At 40.9% G+C, this 19,373-nt stretch overlaps 2 protein-coding genes across 13 annotated transcripts in view; one reads left to right on the forward strand and one right to left on the reverse strand.

Moving 5' to 3' along the window:
- Nucleotides 1-17,287, reverse strand: part of TTC3 (tetratricopeptide repeat domain 3) — a 127,030-nt gene extending 109,743 nt beyond the window's left edge. For 3 of the 7 annotated variants that reach the window (XM_049627859.1, XM_049627858.1, XM_049627861.1), the window contains exons 1-6: nt 17,077-17,287; nt 4,380-4,534; nt 3,248-3,290; nt 2,263-2,413; nt 1,707-1,794; nt 411-464 (exon numbers count right to left, since the gene is read on the reverse strand). In XM_049627859.1, the coding sequence (XP_049483816.1) occupies nt 411-464; nt 1,707-1,794; nt 2,263-2,413; nt 3,248-3,290; nt 4,380-4,523 (480 nt within the window). In that variant the 5' untranslated portion in view covers nt 4,524-4,534; nt 17,077-17,287. Of the gene's footprint in view, nt 1-410; nt 465-1,706; nt 1,795-2,262; nt 2,414-3,247; nt 3,291-4,379; nt 4,535-7,158; nt 9,260-17,076 lie in introns of those variants that run through there. The other 4 variants (XM_049627863.1, XM_049627862.1, XM_049627860.1 and 1 more) reach the window with 4 other exon arrangements.
- Nucleotides 16,569-19,373, forward strand: part of PIGP (phosphatidylinositol glycan anchor biosynthesis class P) — a 20,425-nt gene continuing 17,620 nt past the window's right edge. For 2 of the 6 annotated variants that reach the window (XM_049627885.1, XM_049627884.1), the window contains exons 1-2: nt 17,434-17,609; nt 18,021-18,124. In XM_049627885.1, the coding sequence (XP_049483842.1) occupies nt 18,043-18,124 (82 nt within the window). In that variant the 5' untranslated portion in view covers nt 17,434-17,609; nt 18,021-18,042. The other 4 variants (XM_049627883.1, XM_049627886.1, XM_049627882.1 and 1 more) reach the window with 4 other exon arrangements.

Consider the following 19,373-nt stretch of genomic DNA (forward strand, 5'->3'; position numbering starts at 1 on the left):
CGATGCTGGCATCAGGCTTAAGGGAAACAGGTAGATGTTTATTATGTTACCAGTAGCATTAAAAATTGGATTATTGTACCTGGAGATTATCTAGTAATTACATATCCAAAATGTTCATACTAGAGACCTAGTAATTTCATTTGGGAGAATATATGCAAGGTAAATAATCTAAAAAAGAAAAAATCAACTTGTAAAAGAAGCTCAAAATTATACTACTTACACAGGAGGGAGAAGAAAATGATGCAAACCTCCAGAGTAAGGAGATTTTTTAAGCAAAATATAGAAATCGATACTACCAAATACTACATGTAAAACACTAAACATGTGAACTCGACCCATGGGCAATGACCAGTGAGATGACTGCCAGTTACTGGCAGTTGTTGTGCCTGCTTCCCATATCTAACACTTACATTTTCTATTTTATAACCAATTCTCAATAAGCCTCCAATAAAGAATGAATCGTTCTGCAAAACAAAACAAAACAAAAAAACACAGTTATTTCCTTATTCAATGAATTACACTTGAATTTTCCAGTGGACAAAAAAAACAAAAAAACAAAAAAAAATCCTACATTTCATGAATACTGCTATGTGTTCAGAGTCCACTTCCTACAAGTACTTTCATGCCCAATTTACCTCCTAAGAACCCTGAAACAAGAATTAAGAAATAGTCTCAAATTGGCTTCTAATAATAAAATGACTCTGTACCTTTTAGATGTATGGATTTTAAAGTTCATTCCAAGAGAGACAGACTGCATGAGTGGTGTAGGGGCAGAGAGCAAGAGGAAGGAGAGAATTCCAAGCAGGCTCTGAGCTGGTGGAACCCATGAAACCAGGAGATCATGACCTGAGCCGAAACTAAGAGTCAGACGCTTAACCAACTGAGCCACCCAGGCACCCCACACCAAATTTTTTATAAAACTACATTGGCTGGGGCACCTGGGTGGCTCAGTTAAGTGTCCGACTTCAGCTCAGGTCATGATCTCAGTTTGTGAGTTTGAGCCCTTCATCAGGGTTTCTGCTGTCAGCGTAAAGCCCGCTTGGGATCCTCTGCCCCCTTCTCTCTGCCCTTCTCCTGCTCATGTTCTCTCGCTCTCAAAAATAAACATTAAAAAAAAAGAAGCAACTACACTGGCTGACAGAAGTTATAGCAAAGGATTATCAGCAGGAAATAAATATCAGAATGTCTTTTATTTAAGTTTGCAATCAGAATAATACCAAGAAAAACACTTGGTTCCATAACCAACTGAAGTAAGAAAAATTACTAAATGGCTTTCACAGGGAAAAAAAATAACCCTCAGTGCAGTACAGGGATACTACCTCAAATACGGCATAATAAAAGTTTACCACAAAGTAGTAGTATTTATTGTGGTGATAGTGACAGTGGCATGATTTTATAAGAGAGAACCTTGTCACTTTCGGCGACAAAAGTTCCTGTGAACCAGGAGCATACTTTCATCTGTGCCAAATTCCAGTTTCTATTCTTTACTGACAAGGAATAGTCCTGGATCTCATCATTCATGTCAGAGCCATGAAAATAGCAGTCCATCTAATCTCTCAAATACACAGCAAACTCATGGGAAGCAGAATAATGTCATGTTAAACCAAACTGAAACCATAACCTGTTAGCCACTATAAGTTACTAACGTGGCCCTGACACCCTATGAGTATTTATATTCTTTAGATATGGGGGATTCTATCACTTACCACAACTTTCTTTGCCAAATCCACAATATCTTCCATCAATTCTAGATGTTGTAATTTCTTCAAACTTATCTCAGAAGCATGAGAATTGCTTAAATACAAATTCATTTTTAAAACATCAGGTTCTTATATATAAAAATCCATTGACTTTTATACTTTACATTATACCTCAATTTAAACTATTTGGAAAAAAAATTCTCTCTTCACTCTAGGTAACAGTAAGTTATTTATTAAATGGACAAAATTCTGTACTTTTTTCTCTCTTCTGTATAACAATACTCTTATTTATAAACAAGCATATTAATTTTCCCTAGGTAGGTTTCAAACCTACCATCTATGCTCTTCAGATATTCATTCATTACGTTACCATGATTAGTCAATCATATCTAAATCCAAAGCATTAACTTTTTCCACCTTATTACATTACAGTGAAGGTGAACAATATATAAGAATAAGACATAAGAATAAGAATAGGGCTTCCATTGTACTTGGTGTTCCCTAATAATGGGCAACATGCTTACAACTGTTTACACAAAACAAATAACATGTAGTAACTTACCCAGCCTCCACACAAGGATGCAACCTTGATATTACAGAACTGTGCTGACGTTGAAACAGAAGTGGCCAGAAGATGTGTATTTTAATGGCATCACAGTAATCTTGCAGGACAGAAACTGGTTTACTACACCACATATTGCAGATATCAAATTCTTAATTAGAAAAAAGTACTCAATTAATATTTTGTGCCTCGTTTTGAAATAAATCAACACTGTTAATAAAGGAAAGGCTACAACAGATATGGAAAGGTAAAAAATAAGGGGTGAGCAGGATAGGTGAAGGGCATTAGGAGGTAAAACTTCCGGTCATAAAACAAATCACAGGGCTGTAAAGTATAGACAGGATGAGGGATATCGTCATCAGCAAGGTAATAACTCTGTATGGTAACATATGGTAACTATTATGGTGAGCATTTCCTAATATATATAAATGTTGTACACCTGAAACTAATAGAATACTGTATACCAACTATACTTCAACTAAAAATATATAAATCGGGGCACCTGGGTGGCTCAGTTGGTTAAATGTCTGACATGATTTCAGATCAGGTCCTGATCTAAGGGTCATGAGTTCAAGACCCACAGTGGGCTCTGTGCTGGGCATGGAGCCAAATTAAAAAACAAATGAGCAAAAAACAAACAAGCAAACAAAAACATAAACCAAGGTGCCTGGGTGGCTCAGTCGGTTAAGTGTCCGACTTTGGTTCAGGTCACAATCTCACAGCTTGTGGGTTCGAGCCCTGCATCGGGCTCTGTTCTGACAGCTTGGAGCCTGGAGCCTGCTTCAGATTCTGTGTCTCTCTCTCTCTGCCCCTCCCCTTTTTGCGCTCTCTCTCTGTCTCTCAAAAATAAATAAACGTTAAAAATGTTTTAAAAAGACATAGATCAAAAAATAAAAATGACAGATATGTAGGACTGGTATGTTGATGCGAATGGATGAACCTCCCATTACAGTCTTTTAACAAATTAAAATACCAAGTTACTCACCTAAGTTTCTCTCACTTTGGGTAAAATCTTTATACTGCATCCCCTAAATAGAAAAAAATTATTTTGACTTGTATCTGGTGAAATGAAAAAATACAGCTTTCAATTTTTAATGTAAGGATTATCAGTACTAAAGTAACAAATTTCAGTGCCCATTTACTTATACACTTTGATTACACTATCTTTGCTCAGTGGTGAGCCTTTAAGCCTTTTTTCAAAGCGTTTCATTTCCCGAGTCTGTATCTATGGCTCTCTCTTGAGAACCATTCTAATCTCCAGTCAGAAAACCATATTTCCTCATCACTCATTCTCTGGTATTGTACATTCTTGTTGAGGCACTGCTTACTTTCCCTTCTGAAATCACATTTGTACCTCCTGTAAAACTTGTGTACCACAGGGGCACCTGGGTGGCTCAGTCGGTTGAGCGTCCAACTTCAGCTCAGGTCATGATCTCACTGTCCGTGAGTTTGAGCCCTGCATGGGGCTCTATGCTGAGAGCTCAAAGCCTGCAGCCTGTTTCAGATTCTGTGTCTCCCTCTCTCTCTGTCCCTTCCCCACTTATATGTGCGCACGTGCGCGCTCTCTCTCTCTCTGTCAAAAATAAACATTAAAAAAATTATTTTAAAAACTTGTGTACCACAAAAACATCTTTACTCCCATAGCTCTAAATCAAAACACCTTTAAAAAGTAGACATTAAAAGTTCTCAGAATAAAAAAAGATCTTTAACTACGAACAGTAATGAACGTAGTTTTAACTAGACTTACTGTGGTGATAATTTGATGACACGTACGTATTTCAAGTCATTATATTGTACACATGGGAAACTAATACAATGTTTTAGGTCAATTATACCTCAATAAAATGATAAACCTTTAAGAAGACACAATGTTAGGGGGACCTCGGTGGCTTAGTTGGTTAACTATCCGACTCTTGATTTCACCCCAGGCCATGATCTCACGGTTCCTGAGATCCAGCCCCACATCGGGCCCAGGCTGTTATCACCGAGCCTGCTTGGGATTCTCTTTGTCCCTCTCTCTCTGCCCCTCCTCTCACTCTCTCTCTCTCAAAATAAAGAAATAAACATTAAAAAAAAAGAAGAAGAAGACACAATGTTAAAGAATCAACAAATCTTACCACCCCATTGCAGTAAAGTTGAGTCACGCGAACACAATCGTTGGACATAAATTCAGGAGCAAGGACACAATCGTCCACATAAGGGCAATCTTCTAACAAGGCATCATCTACTACAGTGAAATCTCCCGGGGCAAAATCATCCATGCTGTACCATCCTAAGGAAATAACACAAACCCAAATTAGTAATTAAATCATCTGAGATAATATGAGAAGCAGTTTTCCTGGCTTCTATGGTATATTAGAAAAATCCTTGGACCTTAGGCCTCCTCAAAATAATCAATAAGGACACTGAGCTCTGGAAGATTCTCATCCTCAGTCTGCTATTCTTTCCCCAACTCTCCTCAAGTGATCAGTTTATCTTTCTTTTCTTCCTTAGACTCACATAGTCACCATCTCTACTCTGAATTTATCTGTTTGCATGTCTCCCTTAGCTGGGAGATAATAAAGTGCATTTTACTCACTTTTGTATGTGCCTGGCACATGGTAAGCCCTCAAATAATTGTTTGCTGAATGAACAAAAGACATCTTTCCACCGCTGCCCTTCTACACCATCTGCTTTTACTGCATCCTATAAAATATGCCATTTCATCACACACAAACTCTACCATATTCTCAACCTCCTGGCCAGAAGTAAATCCTGACTCCACTGGCTGTTCATATTCTGCTATCCATCCCTCCGTGTGCGTTCCTGTCTTGGACAAAGAGGCAGAGCTGGACTGGTCCTGGGTGAGACTGTCAATCTCCCAACTTCCCACAGCCGCATCCAGACTTCCATCCTCCTAACAATCACTGCATCTCTCACTCTCACAACTACCACACCACAGAGCACTGCTAGATTGCAAAGGTAGGCAAAAACCCTCATATTATCAACAGCCTCGTATTTTCAAACATATTAACTATGTTTTACAAAGAAGCATTTCAATGGGGGGAGAGGGAAATTAGGGCTGGAGTTTCAGACTAAGGCTTTTTTCCAGAAGAAAGTTCAATAATAAAGATTTATAGCTATCAGAGATTAGCTACAAAACCTAAGTATCACTGAAAAATGCAGCATGGTAGTACTTCTAACTCTCGCCCATGTAACGGCCGTCTTTCCCTCTCCTCACCAGCACCATCATGAACACCGTTTCTTACACCTTTCCACTTCACCACTATCACCCCGCTCCTATTAGGACAAACAAAGCTTCTTTTTTCCTAAGCAAGACCACCGTCAGTCCTTGAAATACAAACCTGTTCTTTTAATTCTTCTTGTGTCCAATTCGCTGTACGAAAACCTCACAGTAGCAGAAGTGAAGAACAAGAACCATCTTCCTAGCAAACTATTCATGCTATTTGTCACACGTTGTACCAAACATTTTCACATACACCATCTCATTCATCCTCGCAGCAATTCTCAGGTCCGATCATCACCTCCAGTGTGCAGATAAGAAATATGCTTAGCACAATTAAGTAATTTGCTCAAGGTCACCAAGCTAGAAGGATTTAAACTTAGGTCCTCTGATTCCATTAGTCTCTCCTCTCACACACTCTTCCCTGTCACTGCCACCTGGCCAGTTCTTGCTTGTTGCCATGTTTAAGAACACTGGCAATCATCACAGTGTTCCCCTCTCTCCTCCAAACTCTCACCAACCCAGCCACACCAAGGCCTGTATACACGATCCCTTCAGGACCCCAGCCTTACCATTCACCTCCTTGACTAAAATGATCTTCACCACCTGTGACACCAAGGCTCTACCTTCCCAAGGCTACACCCCAGATCACTGTGCAGGTTTAAGCCAGTTTTTAAACCTTTAACTTTGATTAGCTCCTTTCTGACCACAACCAAGAGTCATACAGCTCTTGTGTCCCCTGCCTCCTACCACAGACATTCTTCATCAAGAATTCTTCCTCCCTTTTCTCCCATTCGAATCCTTTCAGCTTTCTGCAGCTGGCTTTCCACCTCTGTTATTCAAGGAAAACTGCTTACAACAAGGTCATTAATGACCTTCTACAAGAGACTGATTATCTATTATGTCTGGAACCTGAACTGTCTGTATGAACAAGGTTTCCAGAGTTTGGAGAATTTAACTCCAAAAGTGAATGACTGGAAAAAATAGACATTTTAGCACCCAAGGTATGGCACATAAAGTGGGACATATGCTATCCTGGAAAATATATACACTTTTTAATTCATTTGCCTTACAAACATTCTGTATGTGTAGAGCCAAGAACTCTCTGTCATAGCCCACACATTGCCATCACGGCATCGGTTATAATCCAATTAATGTGCTCATACCCAGGAGACTGAGCCACTGTGACAGCATGCTGGTCATTCACAGCCTGGCAGATCTCACTGACATCACACCTGACTCACCACACCCTATACCAACTATTCTATGATTAGACACTGGTGTACTTTTTATTTTCTATCTTGTTTTAACCAAAGAGGCAATATGGCACAGTGGTTAATTAAGAGCATGGACTCTGGAACCAGACTGCCTGGGCTTGAATCCTGGCTCCCTCATTTCCTGAGTGTGTGATCTTGGGCGAGTCACTTAACCTCTCTGTACTTGGCTTTCCTCACATTTCCAATGGGGATAGCAATACTACCTGTTTGATTAACCAGTAACACATTTATAGTGCTTAGAATAGTACATGGCATATAGGAAATATTATAAATATCAGCTATTGTTAACATTAGTATTAGATGCATATTTTAAAAAATCCACTGTTTGGATGCTTCCAGCTAAACGGTCTACCTTAACTGCTAAGTCCAAAGAGCACTTTTCAGCTTACAACTTACTTGACACTGTTGACCACTTCCTCCTTCTCAGAACTCTTCATATGGACTCCAAAGACCATCTTCTCCTGGTTTTCCTCCTATTCTTCTGGCTGCTTTTCCTCAGTTTCCATGGGCTCTTCTTCTCCATTCCCCGCCACCCAAATGTCACCTCTCTTTTTTTTTCAGGCTTACTCTCTCCTCGGTGACCTCATCCACCATACCCAGGGCTTCAAAATAGTACTTTCTGCACTTCCATCATTTGCACAGCTTCACCATGATTTTTGCCATTTCCACATATCACATGTATTTTTATTTATTTAGTAGTTCTCTTTTATTGGGCTCACTTGGCCTAAGTGGTAATACCCATGATATCATAGATTTGACATACAGTTTACATTTTCATACACATTAAGTTCTTAACTATTACAGAATCCATGTGCCACTTTAAATTATCTCAAACTGCACTGAAACAAACAACGGACGAAACGACCAGAGGCTGAAGTCTCTAATTCCTCCAGGCTGCACTGCATCTCTATAGTCCCCGTCAACAAGATGTCCCACAAATTTCTCAGATTAAGTTCAAAAATAAACTTATCTTTTTCTTCAAAAACAAACAAATGAAACGAAGTTCTCTCCTCTTTCCGTATGTTACCAGTCAACTGTTCTACATGCCACATGGTTAAGCAAACCAGCGATCCAGAGGCAATCTGGACTCCCCAGTCTCTCTCAACATTCCTCTCCATCTGACCACAAAGTCCTGTCGTTTCTACCCACCTATGAAATCTAAAATTAGCACCCGTACACCTGTTCATGCCAATGACACTACCTTCATTTTCGCTTCATCTTTTCTTCTCTAAACTAACTTAACAAGCAGACTCCCAGCTGGTGATGTGCCTTCAAACCTGGCACTCTCTAACCTGGCACTCTCTAAAACTCTGATCGTAACATTTTACTGCTTAAAATCATTCAATAGCTTCCCTTCACCTTCAGAATAAAGTCCAAACTTCGTACTGCAGCTTGGAAGGTCTTTCATAATCCTGTTTCTGCTTTTATTTCCAGTCACTCCACAACATGCAACACAGAAGACATTCATACTCAACTGCCTCTGATTCATAAACAAACCTTCTTCTACAACCACCTAAGGCCTACCAGTCTGGGAAGCATTTCCTGATCTTCTCACTACTACTACCAAGTTCCTTTCTGCACCTCTTCTCCATAAACCCAGAGCGCCCTGCCCACATCTTTTTGACAGCAGTTCTCACACTGGTCATCACAGGCTTATCTTTGTAGGCTGAGAGGGTACGCTGTGCGCTATTCATCTTGATTCCCTAGCTCAGTACTTGCCAAATTTTTTATTCACGCTCCCCAAGTAGAAAACTTTGCTAAATCCACTTGCTACCTCTACTACTGTTATTCAGTATTTTTTTGAGAATAACTCAACTTTTAACTCAGATCTAAGCTTGTTTTAATAGAAAATTTGATACCACAAGAAACCTTACACTTGGAAGGACTTTTTTTTTCTAATACACTCAAGTAAGAATGTAAAGGACTACTAAACCCATCAGTTACGATGAACTAACAGGGGACTCTCACTGCAAAACAAAGTAGATCCTCGATTCTAAAATTTTTTAAATTTTGCTGAGCTTATAGAACTAGGAATGTCTAAAACCACCCTTCCCCCCAAAAGCAACAAACCTCTGGCTAAAAACTAAAGCTGAGAGTCAAGAGCTACAAGTAGTATTGCCAAGAGCAGCAACGGACACAGCCCTGGGCCAGAAGCAAAGTGAAGACACCGAAAGTGGTCCAATGTAAACTCCCTGGCTCCCAACCAAACATGATACAAATCCTATCAGAAGAAAAGGACCTCCAAATCAAACTTTCAAGATCCCACGGAGAAAGATCAATCAAAGAGTTCATAACCAAAGATCATCAAGCATAGGAGGTGACAACCCAACATGAGAGATAGACAACAGAAAAAAACAAGGAATAAATTTAGATCCCTAAAGACATCAGACACTGGGACTGCCAGATACAGTCCACAGAATACCCATGGGTTCAGAAAAACGAGGAAGCAACATGAAAGAAAGACTTGATGTATCTGAAAAAAGAACCAAGTGGAACTTTTACAAATAAAAAATATAACGGTTAAGAGTAAAAGGAAAAAAATGGATGCATTATAGAGAAGACTAAGCACAGATGAAGAGAAATTGATGAACTAGAAGATATGGCTGATAAAATTACCCAGCACTGTAAATTCTGATAGGGAAACAAAGAAATGAAAACTATGAAAGATGAAAAATACCTAACCTGGAAACAGTTCAATACATACACATTCAACTAAATTTCCAAAGAGACAATATTTATTACAAGGCTCAGAATCTTCTAGACCTCTTGAAAGACAAAATTCAGAATCCAACAAAATTCAGAATCAAGAAGCGTGTGTATCCAAAAGAGGATAAACAAAAAGTAATCTCCATTAGACTTAAAAAGGAAATGATATAGCACCAAAGATAGAATATCCAATGCAACCAAAAGAAAAAGAAGTTTCTTCAAAGTAGCAAAAATAAACGCACAGGAGGCTTTCCATGTAGAATAATATCTTCACCATGTGGACAGAAAATAATCCATCAACCTAGAATGTGTATACCCATCAAACCTCTCTCAAGAACAAGGATAAAATCAAAATAATTTTATATAAAAATTGAGCTACCAAGAGACTTGAACTAACTTCTTAAAAAATACCAACTAAAAGACATAAACTGACTGGATTGAAAGAAAAATCCAGTAATATATGCTCTGTAACAGACACCTAAAATGTCAGGGCATAAAAAAAGTGACAGCAAAATAAAGGAAAAGGATATTCCAGGTAAATTACCACCAAAAGGAAGGTGAGATAGACTAAATAGATACTAACACAAAAAGCTAAATTAAGCATGGAGAGGATCACAGCATAATAGAAAAGATTCAATCCATCAAGAAAATAATGTTAAACTTTTACATCCCTAATCAAATAATCTCACCACACATCAGAAAAGTTGTTAGAACTATAGGAAGTCAGTTAGAAAGTAATAGCAGGAGATTGCACATATCTCTCTCAATTAATGACCAGTGAAACAAAAATTAATAAAGACAGTCTGAACAACACAATTTGCAAGTTTGATCTAACAGATACATAGCAATTAGAAAGCACATACTTGTCACAAGTACACACTTAACAGTTATTATTCACTATGTACAAGGCCACAAATTGAGAGCAAGCAAACATTTTTTGGAAGACAAAATACTACATTCTCTGATAACACAATTTAGGAGTGAATAACAAAAAGAAAAATGTTAATGTAGATACTTTTGAAAATTAAAAAAATATGTTACATGTTTCAAAGAAAATTTTAAAACGTGTACATCAAAGAAGAAATCAAAATGAAAATTTTAAAGTACTTAGATTTGAAAGTTAATGAAAACATTGTAAGTTAAACAATGTTAGCTAAGGCAAAAATAAATTTTGAGTTAAGTTTACAGCCTAACACACTTATACTAGGTAATAACAATGGCTGGAAATTACTAAGTTAAACATGGAATTTAAGTTAAAAAAGTAATATAAGCCCAAAGAAAGAAAAAGGAAGTAAATAAACGAAAAGGAGTCAATGAACAACAACAAAAATTTAATAGAACTAATTATGCCAAAAATTAATCCATTTCCAAAATTAGTAAAATAGACAAATTTTTGGCAAGATTAACCTAGAAAAAAGAAAAGTCACACACAAATACTCAAAATGAGAAAAGGGGGTTGGGGCGCCTGGATGGCTCAGTCAGGTAAGCACCAACTCTTGATTTTGTCTCAGGTCATGATCTCAAGGTGAGTGGGACTGAACCCCGCATCGACACTCTGTAATGACAGTATGGGGCCTGCTTGGGATTCTCTCTCTCCCTCTCTCTCTGCTCCTCCCCTGCACTCTCTTTCTCTCTCTTCCAAAATAAAAAATAATAATAAATAAAAACAAATGAGAAAGAGAACATAACTACAGATAAAGCATAAATTAAAAAGGGAATTAAGAGGGGCAACTGAGTGGCTCAGTTGGCTGAGCGTTTGACTTCAGCACAGGCGTAGGTCATGATCTCGCGGTTTGTGAGTTCAAGCCCCATGTTGGGCTCTGTGCTGAAAGCTCAGAGCCTGGAGCCTGCTTTGGATTGTGTCTCCCTCTCTCTCTGCCCCTCCCCTGCTCATGCTCTGTCTCTCCCTCTCTCTCAAAAATAAATAAACATTAAAAAAAAAGGGGGGGGGGGGAGAAATTAAGACAATACCATGAACTTGATGCCAATCAACTTAAAGTTTTTGTTGAAAAGACAAATTTCTTAAACTTACCAAAACTGATTAAAAGCAATGGAAAACTTTAAGTCCTACTATTATTCCATTGCTAATTACTACCAAATTATCAACCATTTACAATCTTTCTACAAAGAAAACATTAGATCCAAATGATCTTAGAGGTAAATTCCACCAAACATTTAAGAAACAAATCACCCCAATCCAAACTGTCCTAGGGAACAGAAAAAAAAAAGAACTATTCTTTAATTGTATAAGGGTGGCATAACATTAATGCCAAAATCAGACAAGATAGTCAATAAAGAATAATGATATGTGATTTCACTCATAAACAGATAAAAAAAATCCTAACATTAGCAAACTCAATCCAGTAGTTCATAAAAAAAAAACAAAAAAAACAATTCACTAAGATCAATTTGGGTTTATCTCAGTAAAGAATACAAAAGAGAATTAAGAATTTTAAAATGTATTAACTGAAATCCACTACATTTAACAGATTAAAAAAGAAAAACTACAAGATACTCTCTCTCAAGTTTTTCTGTCCCATGCAGAAAAGCATGTGACAAAACCGCAAAGACTTCCCTAACTTATAAAGAGTTATTTACGAGAACTTAAATATTTTTAATGCAGAAACATTCCCTTTAAAATCGGGAATGAGACATGTATATGTCCACTACAATCACTTTTAATGAACAATCATCATCATCACTTCCATTGAACATAGATGTAAAAGTATGCCAGCATATTAAGACAAGAAAAAAATTTTTAAGGAAAATAATTGAAAGGAAGAACAAAAAGTGTATTTGCAATGACATAATTATTCACATAGAAAACTCAAAAGAATTACAGAAAATATATTAGAAACGATAAAAGTTTATCAACTGGGTGGCTAAAGACTAATATAAAAATCCATTAAATTTCTATTTGCTAACAGTAAACACAGAAAATAGAATCTTAAAAAATAGCACCATTTATAATTGAAACAAAACTAATAGAAACATTAGAATGAATATTTTAAGGTTTAATGTTCTCTCTGTATAAAGTTACAAAACCAAATTAAAAGACATTAAAAACCTAAGTAAATAGAAATACATACCATTTTCTCAGACAGGAAGGCTCAAAATCTTAAAGATTTCAATTCTCCCTCAAAGTGATCCAATAATTCCAATTAATTCCCAAAGAGTTTTTCATGTCATGTGACAAGTTGATTCTTAAAACAAGAACAGAGGTCCAAGAACAGCTGAGACTCAAGACCCCCTGCCCCAAATAGCAAGATTTCTGGTAAAGCTATAGGATTAATAATTATAACAGTGTGGTATAACACAGAGATAGACAAGGAAACAAGTGGCAAAGAAAAAGGGAGCCAGAAACAAACCCATTCTGGTGAACAGAGGGACAATTCCACCTATGGTATGAGGACAGCTGTAGCCACATGGAGGAAAAAAAAATGAATGTGGATCAGTGCCTCACACTATACACAAAAATCAATACCAGATGGATTATGAATTTAAATGTGAAAGACATCATTTTAAAACTTCTAAAAAGAAACATAGGAGAACGTCTTTATAATTCCAAGGCCAGGTAAAGTTTCCAATTAGATTACATTAAAATTAAGAACTTCTGTTCACCAAAATACACCATAAAGAGTAAAAAGACAAGCCATGAACTGGAAGAAGATATTTACAATGCATACAATCAATAAAGGATCACTGTTACCCATTTGTTAGTTTTAAAAGACAACAGAAAAATGGGTAAAAGATACGAGCAGGCATGTCACAAAAGGAAAACCGTTCATAAACATATGAAAAGATGCTCAAACTCATTAACAAAGAAATGCAAGTTAAAATCACAATGACACATCATTTCATACCCATTTGATCAACAAATATAAAGAAATCTGATGATGATAATAAGTGTTGGAGTGGATACAGATCAACCATAACTCTTATACACTGCTCATCCAAGTATATGAATTGACAAAACTGCTAGTCGAAGTACAAGGTGGTACAACCACTTCAGAAAACGATTTGGTAAAGTTGAACATTCATACCCCATAATCCAGCAATTTCACTTCTAGCAAATAGCTCACCACAGTGGTATTCCAACCTTTTTTTACTCACAAACCACAAAAAATACTTCTAATCATTTCACACTAAGATGACACCTAAAATGCTCAGTCTAAGTTTAAATAATTGCAAAGGATGAATTTCTTGTGACATTTAAAAATAAAGCTGACACATCACTGGCTTAAATTGTTATAAGTATTATTGCATACGACTGATCAACAATAACTATATACACTGATAATTGAAGATAAGTGTTAAAATGTACTGCAAATGCAGTCTTGAGGAAATGGGAAGTGCCTGGATTTAAAAAGGCTTTCTCTAACAACATACACTAGATTTTAAATTATCTCTTTGTTTTCCATGGAGTTTTTCCACTTGGAACAATGCCTTCGTCAGACTCCACGTGGATGAGTGGTATGCCTTCCTTATCTAAGGTATAAGTGCTACTAGGAAAGGTAAGGTGAAAGTGGAAGCAACAGGAGGCCTCTATTACAGGCCTCAGGCATTACCAACGTCAGGAAAGAGTACACATGGAATTTCATCATCTAGAAATGGAGGCATTAATATCCGTGGTGCCCAAGTACTCCCTAGAAATACCTTCATTACTCCCCTGAGGGTCATACACCCCAGCATGAAAATTAGAGAAATTCTTGCAACTGTGTACCAGAAGAGATGTATGAAAATTTCGTAATAGCAACACCTAGAAAGAGCCAAAATGTTCATCAAAGAAGAATGCATACACTGTGTTATATTCGCCGTGGAATATTACACAGCCTTAAAAAATGACTTACATCTATACTCAGTATCAGTGATTCTTAGAAACAACATTGAGTGAAACAACCAAGTCTCAGAAAACTGTATCCAGAATTCCTTTTTTTTTAACTCAAAAACCATACAATACATTGTTGAGGGATATACACATATCTGGCAAAATTATATTTAAAAAGCAAGAAATGACACCATTCAGGATAGTAGTCACTCTGGAGTTGAGTACATTCGATATTGGTCATTTTGATTCTTGGATTGGGTGTATTGATTGGTGTTCATTTTATTATTTTGCTTCATAACCTGCATATATATTACATATATTTTGTTTTTTATTATCTTTATTTTGTTACATATATTTTGATTGTATCAAATATTACATTAAAAAGGAAAAAAGATTTTTCAAAACCATTCATCGTATTTTAAAAAGCAATTAAATCGCCTCAACTGCCACTAGAGAGGTACATATACATATCACGGAAATTACTAACTTTACATCAACCATAGGTGCAAAATAAATTTTTACTGGAATTGAACTTATGAGGACCACATGAGATAAAGACTGAGCAAATTAGCTGTGAGAGATGAACCCATCTGACACAGAGCTGGAGCAGTAGCCAAGGTGGCTGCAAGCAAATTTAGCCATACACTAAAGTACAAGGAAGCTGGTCAGTAAAGAGAAGACAAAAAAAGTTAAAAGTCTAATAACATAAAATATTAGCAAGGATGTGAGGAAATAAATGGGTGTCCTCACTCAAAACCAGTGAGTGAAAATTAGTACAACCACCTTGAGAGCTTGTGTGATATTTAGTAAATTGAAAATGCACATAACCTATCTAGCAACTCTGCTACAGGTGCATTTCCTAGACAAACTTCCAAATGTGTGCACAAGCAGGCAAGTACAAAGAGGTTTATTGCAGGACTGTTTTAGAGTCAAAAACCAGAAACAACTTCAAAATCCATCAATAAGGAAATGGATAGATTATGGTATATTCATACAATTGAATTCTTTACCAGTAATTAAAATGAACCAAAGGTAACACAATCATCCAATTTATTTGTATATAAATCTCAAAATATTATGCTGATCAAAAAAAGCAAGTTGCAAAAGACACTTATCATTTAACACCGTTAAAATTTAAAACACATACCACTACATATTGTTTACGGATTCACTGTGAATCAAGCATAAAATAGGAACACGGTGGCTGCCTCTAGAGGAGGCGGAGGAGCTCGGAGCACCTCCAATATCTGCAATTTTACTTCTTAAAAAAAAAAAAAAGGATCTGAAGTAAATCTGGCAAAATAATTACATTTGTAAATCTGGGTCATGGACTGGTTAGATCCCCCTACGTATATTATGTGTGAATTATTCCAGAAGTTAAAAAGAAAAAGGGAGATTAGGCAAAGGTAAGAAAACTGAACAAATGAACAGAAATAAACAGACACCAAAACACAGCTTTTGAGCGCAGAGCACGAACCTTTGAGCAAGAGGAGGCGTAGAAGGGTAGGGTCTTTAACGGGTTTGAAGTCTCTTTCCCTGGGTATCCTTGTAATAAATCCCATTTCGCTCAGGATAAAATGCAAATTTCTTGCAATAAAAAAATGTCCTAACTGAAGCTGTAACTATAAGGAAACTGCTCCCAAGGGAGGAGTAAAATCTGTAAGAGGTCTACCTTGACTCCCCTCGCCAGGGTGTTGGGCAGAATCAAGTGACGATTTATGTGAACGCCATAAAACACTACACGAACCGTTAAGTATGATCAAGACTGCCCAGGAACAGCTAAAATATATTTACCCAGCTGGCGTGTACGTATATTTTGGAAGCAGTCTGCAGTTGAAGGGCTTTGGGTGTCTAGGGCGCTTCTGGAAAAGGCACTCTGCACGGGTACCAGCCAAAATTCGCCTACGCCTAGGCTCGATTTTGGGCCCTTGGCTCCCCCCTTATTCCATCCCCAGAACAAGCTGGTTCGACAGGCCACACTTGTCAACACTATAGAGCAGCTGGCCAGACCCGCTGCCGTCTCCCCTCTACCCACCAGCGTTGGGGGCGGGAGGATGCTTCCAAAAGAAGGGAGGGGGGAGCGTTTCCCTTCCCTGGTCCCTTCCGGGGAAGGAGGCCACCACCCCCGGACTCGACTGCCATTCTCACGAAAGCAGGTGGCGCAGACGTAAGGCACACAAAACACAGAGGATGGAGCGTGCACGAACGTTCACGAACACTCGCGAACGAAAACGCGCACAAGGGGGAATCATACATTCGACAGGATCCGGGCGCGACACGCGGGCGGGTACACGCTAAGACGCACACCTGGACGGGAGATGCCCCCAGGACAGGGTCACGACTGCAGAACGCGCGGCCACGCGAGGAGTGGACGCGCACCTCCCGGCGAGGGACGGTGACACAACGAGGGGCCACCCACACGGGCCACAGGCGCCCACGCCAAGAAGAACGGTCGCGACACAAAGAAGCCGAGAGTGGACACACAGGCGCGTGCTCGCACGCCCGGGCCGAAGGACCCCTCGCCTATCAGGGTTGTCACCCTCCAGACGAGAGTGCGCGGGCGGCAGGGGGATGCGCACACAAAGGGGCTACTCCCACCCTCGCACAGACGCCCGGAGGGGCCCAAGCTTGCAGAAGGGGACCGTAAGACAAAGGGGACACACCCACTGGGGCCGAAAAAGGCGGCCACACCCCCAGCGCACCGGCACCCCGACCCACGCAGACACACCTCGGGCACCACAGCTAGCGACGCGGGGCGACGCACACACACCCACACTCACCACACACCCACGGGGGGGGTGTGGAGGGCCCCTCTCCCCGGGCATCTCGGCTGCAGCGCGACAAGGTGACACATCCGGGAGCCCCGCCGCGCGCCAGATGTGCACTCACCGGGGCCCGCCGCCCGCGAGCCTCGGACGCGGGCCGCCGCCGACGCCGCCGCCTCGGGCCCTCCACGTCAGCCGGCGGGCGGGCGGGAGCGGGAGGCAGCGCAGGCGGCGGGCGTATCACGTGGGCAGCAGCGCGCATGCGTAACCGTGCCCCCCTGCCCCCCCCTTCCGCGGCGGCGAGCGGAGCGATGTAGCTTTCCCCAGTGCTGGCTTGCTGCAAGCCGGCGAGGGTCGCGGTGCGCCTGCGCCTGGGGTGGGGGGGAGGCGTGGGGGGAGCGCCATCGCGACCCGGCCTTTCCTTCAGTTTTTCTTCTCTCGCACCCCCCCCCCCCCGAGGCTTCCCGGACAGCGCTTGCGCAGGGGACTCGAAGCTGAGGTGGTCGAGCTGTCGGGAGGGGCTTGAGTGGACGCTTCAAGGACCCAAGGTCGAGGGCCAACCCCCACCCCTAGCCTCGAATAAGAAACAAGAAGCTCCTCCGAGAGGGCAGGGTCCGGTCCCGGGTGCCGGGGCCCAAACCTGGGGAGGAGCCCGGCCCGGCCCTGCCCTGCCCTTCCGCAGGGAAGCGAAGCCTCCAGGGCTGGAGCGGCGTCTGTCCCTCCTCTGCGCTCCCTTCCCCTCAGCTGCAGGGTGTGCGCGCGCACGCGAGGTCCGGGGGCTTGTGCGCGCGTGCAAGCGGTGTGTGTTGGGAGGTGTGTCCGCAGGTTGGCCGCGTGCAGTGGTTTAGGCTAGGGGAAAAAACTGCAGAGGCTGTGCCCATAGCAAAGCAATGAGGCTACGACAGACCAGTGACGAGGGGGAGGAAATCACTGACGATGATTGTGTTTCTTTCCCACAGATTGTCCAAAGCCACAGGGAAAATGGTGGAAAATTCACCGTCGCCATTACCAGAAAGAGCGATTTATGGCTTTGTTCTTTTCTTAAGCTCCCAGTTTGGCTTCAGTAAGTACTTTGATGGCCAGCGCCTTTTTCTGGTGTTCAAGGACAAGGAAATTACTGCATTTGTTCTTAGAATGGGCCCATCTGAACTGTGATTCTTTCTACCTATGTCTTTAAGAAAACCCGAAGGGAAGTTGTGTTTGGTGTTGTGTATGCCAGGCACCAGCGTAAATCGTTTAACTCAACAAATATTTAGATAGCACCAGACAGGACTGCAAAGTGGATAAAACCTGGTCCCAGTGGTCATAGTCTTCTGGACAAGGCAGACAAGTAAATTTACAATTAAGAGTGTGAAAAGAGGGGGCGCCTGGGTGGCGCAGTCGGTTAAGCGTCCGACTTCAGCTCAGGTCACGATCTCGCGGTCCGTGAGTTCGAGCCCCGCGTCGGGCTCTGGGCTGATGGCTCGGAGCCTGGAGCCTGCTTCCGATTCTGTGTCTCCCTCTCTCTCTGCCCCTCCCCCGTTCATGCTCTGTCTCTCTCTGTCCCAAAAATAAAAATAAAAAACGTTGAAAAAAAAAAAAAAAGAGTGTGAAAAGAGCCATGGGAACCCAGTAGAGCGACATGAAATCAACCTGGGAAATCAGGGTTAGCTTTCTCCCCGACAATAACCAATAAGAAGCAAGACGTGGGAAGGTTTACTTTTTGTTGTTTTTTTTTTAACGTTAATTTATTATTGAGAGAGACAGAGCATAAGTAGGGGAGGGGCAGAGAGGGAGACACAGAATCCCAAGCAGGCTCCAGGCTCTGAGCTGTCAGCACAGAGCCTGACGCGGGGCTCGAACTCACAAACCGCAAGATCATGACCTGAGCCAAAGTGGGACGCTTAACCCGCTGAGCCACTCAGGCGCCCCTAGACGTGGGAAGGTTTTGAATGAAGGGTGTAGAGTGAGTAATTTGGTGCGGGTGCAGCCTGTGGGAGCTAGGAAGTGAAGAGAATTAGGCCTGAGAAGCCATGGGTGCTTCACATCCTGGATCTGGCTCAGTCCCTGGGGAGGATCCGGTTTTCCAGATAAGAAAACTGATGCTCATTGAGACACTAATGTGCCCACGGTCACACAGCAGGACCCACAACTCTCCTCTAAAGGATGTGGGGGGATGCCTCTGTGGCTCAGACAGTGAAGCATCTGACTCTTGGTTTTGGCTCCGTTATGATCTAGTAGCGGTTCCCTGGGTTTGAGCTCCGCCTCCGCGCTGACAGAACCGGCTTGGGATTCTCTCTCTCTCTCTCTCTCTCTCTCTCTCTCTCCCCCCT

Source organism: Panthera uncia, chromosome C2, assembly GCF_023721935.1.
Source record: "Panthera uncia isolate 11264 chromosome C2, Puncia_PCG_1.0, whole genome shotgun sequence".
Taxonomy (NCBI): Eukaryota; Metazoa; Chordata; class Mammalia; order Carnivora; family Felidae; genus Panthera; species Panthera uncia.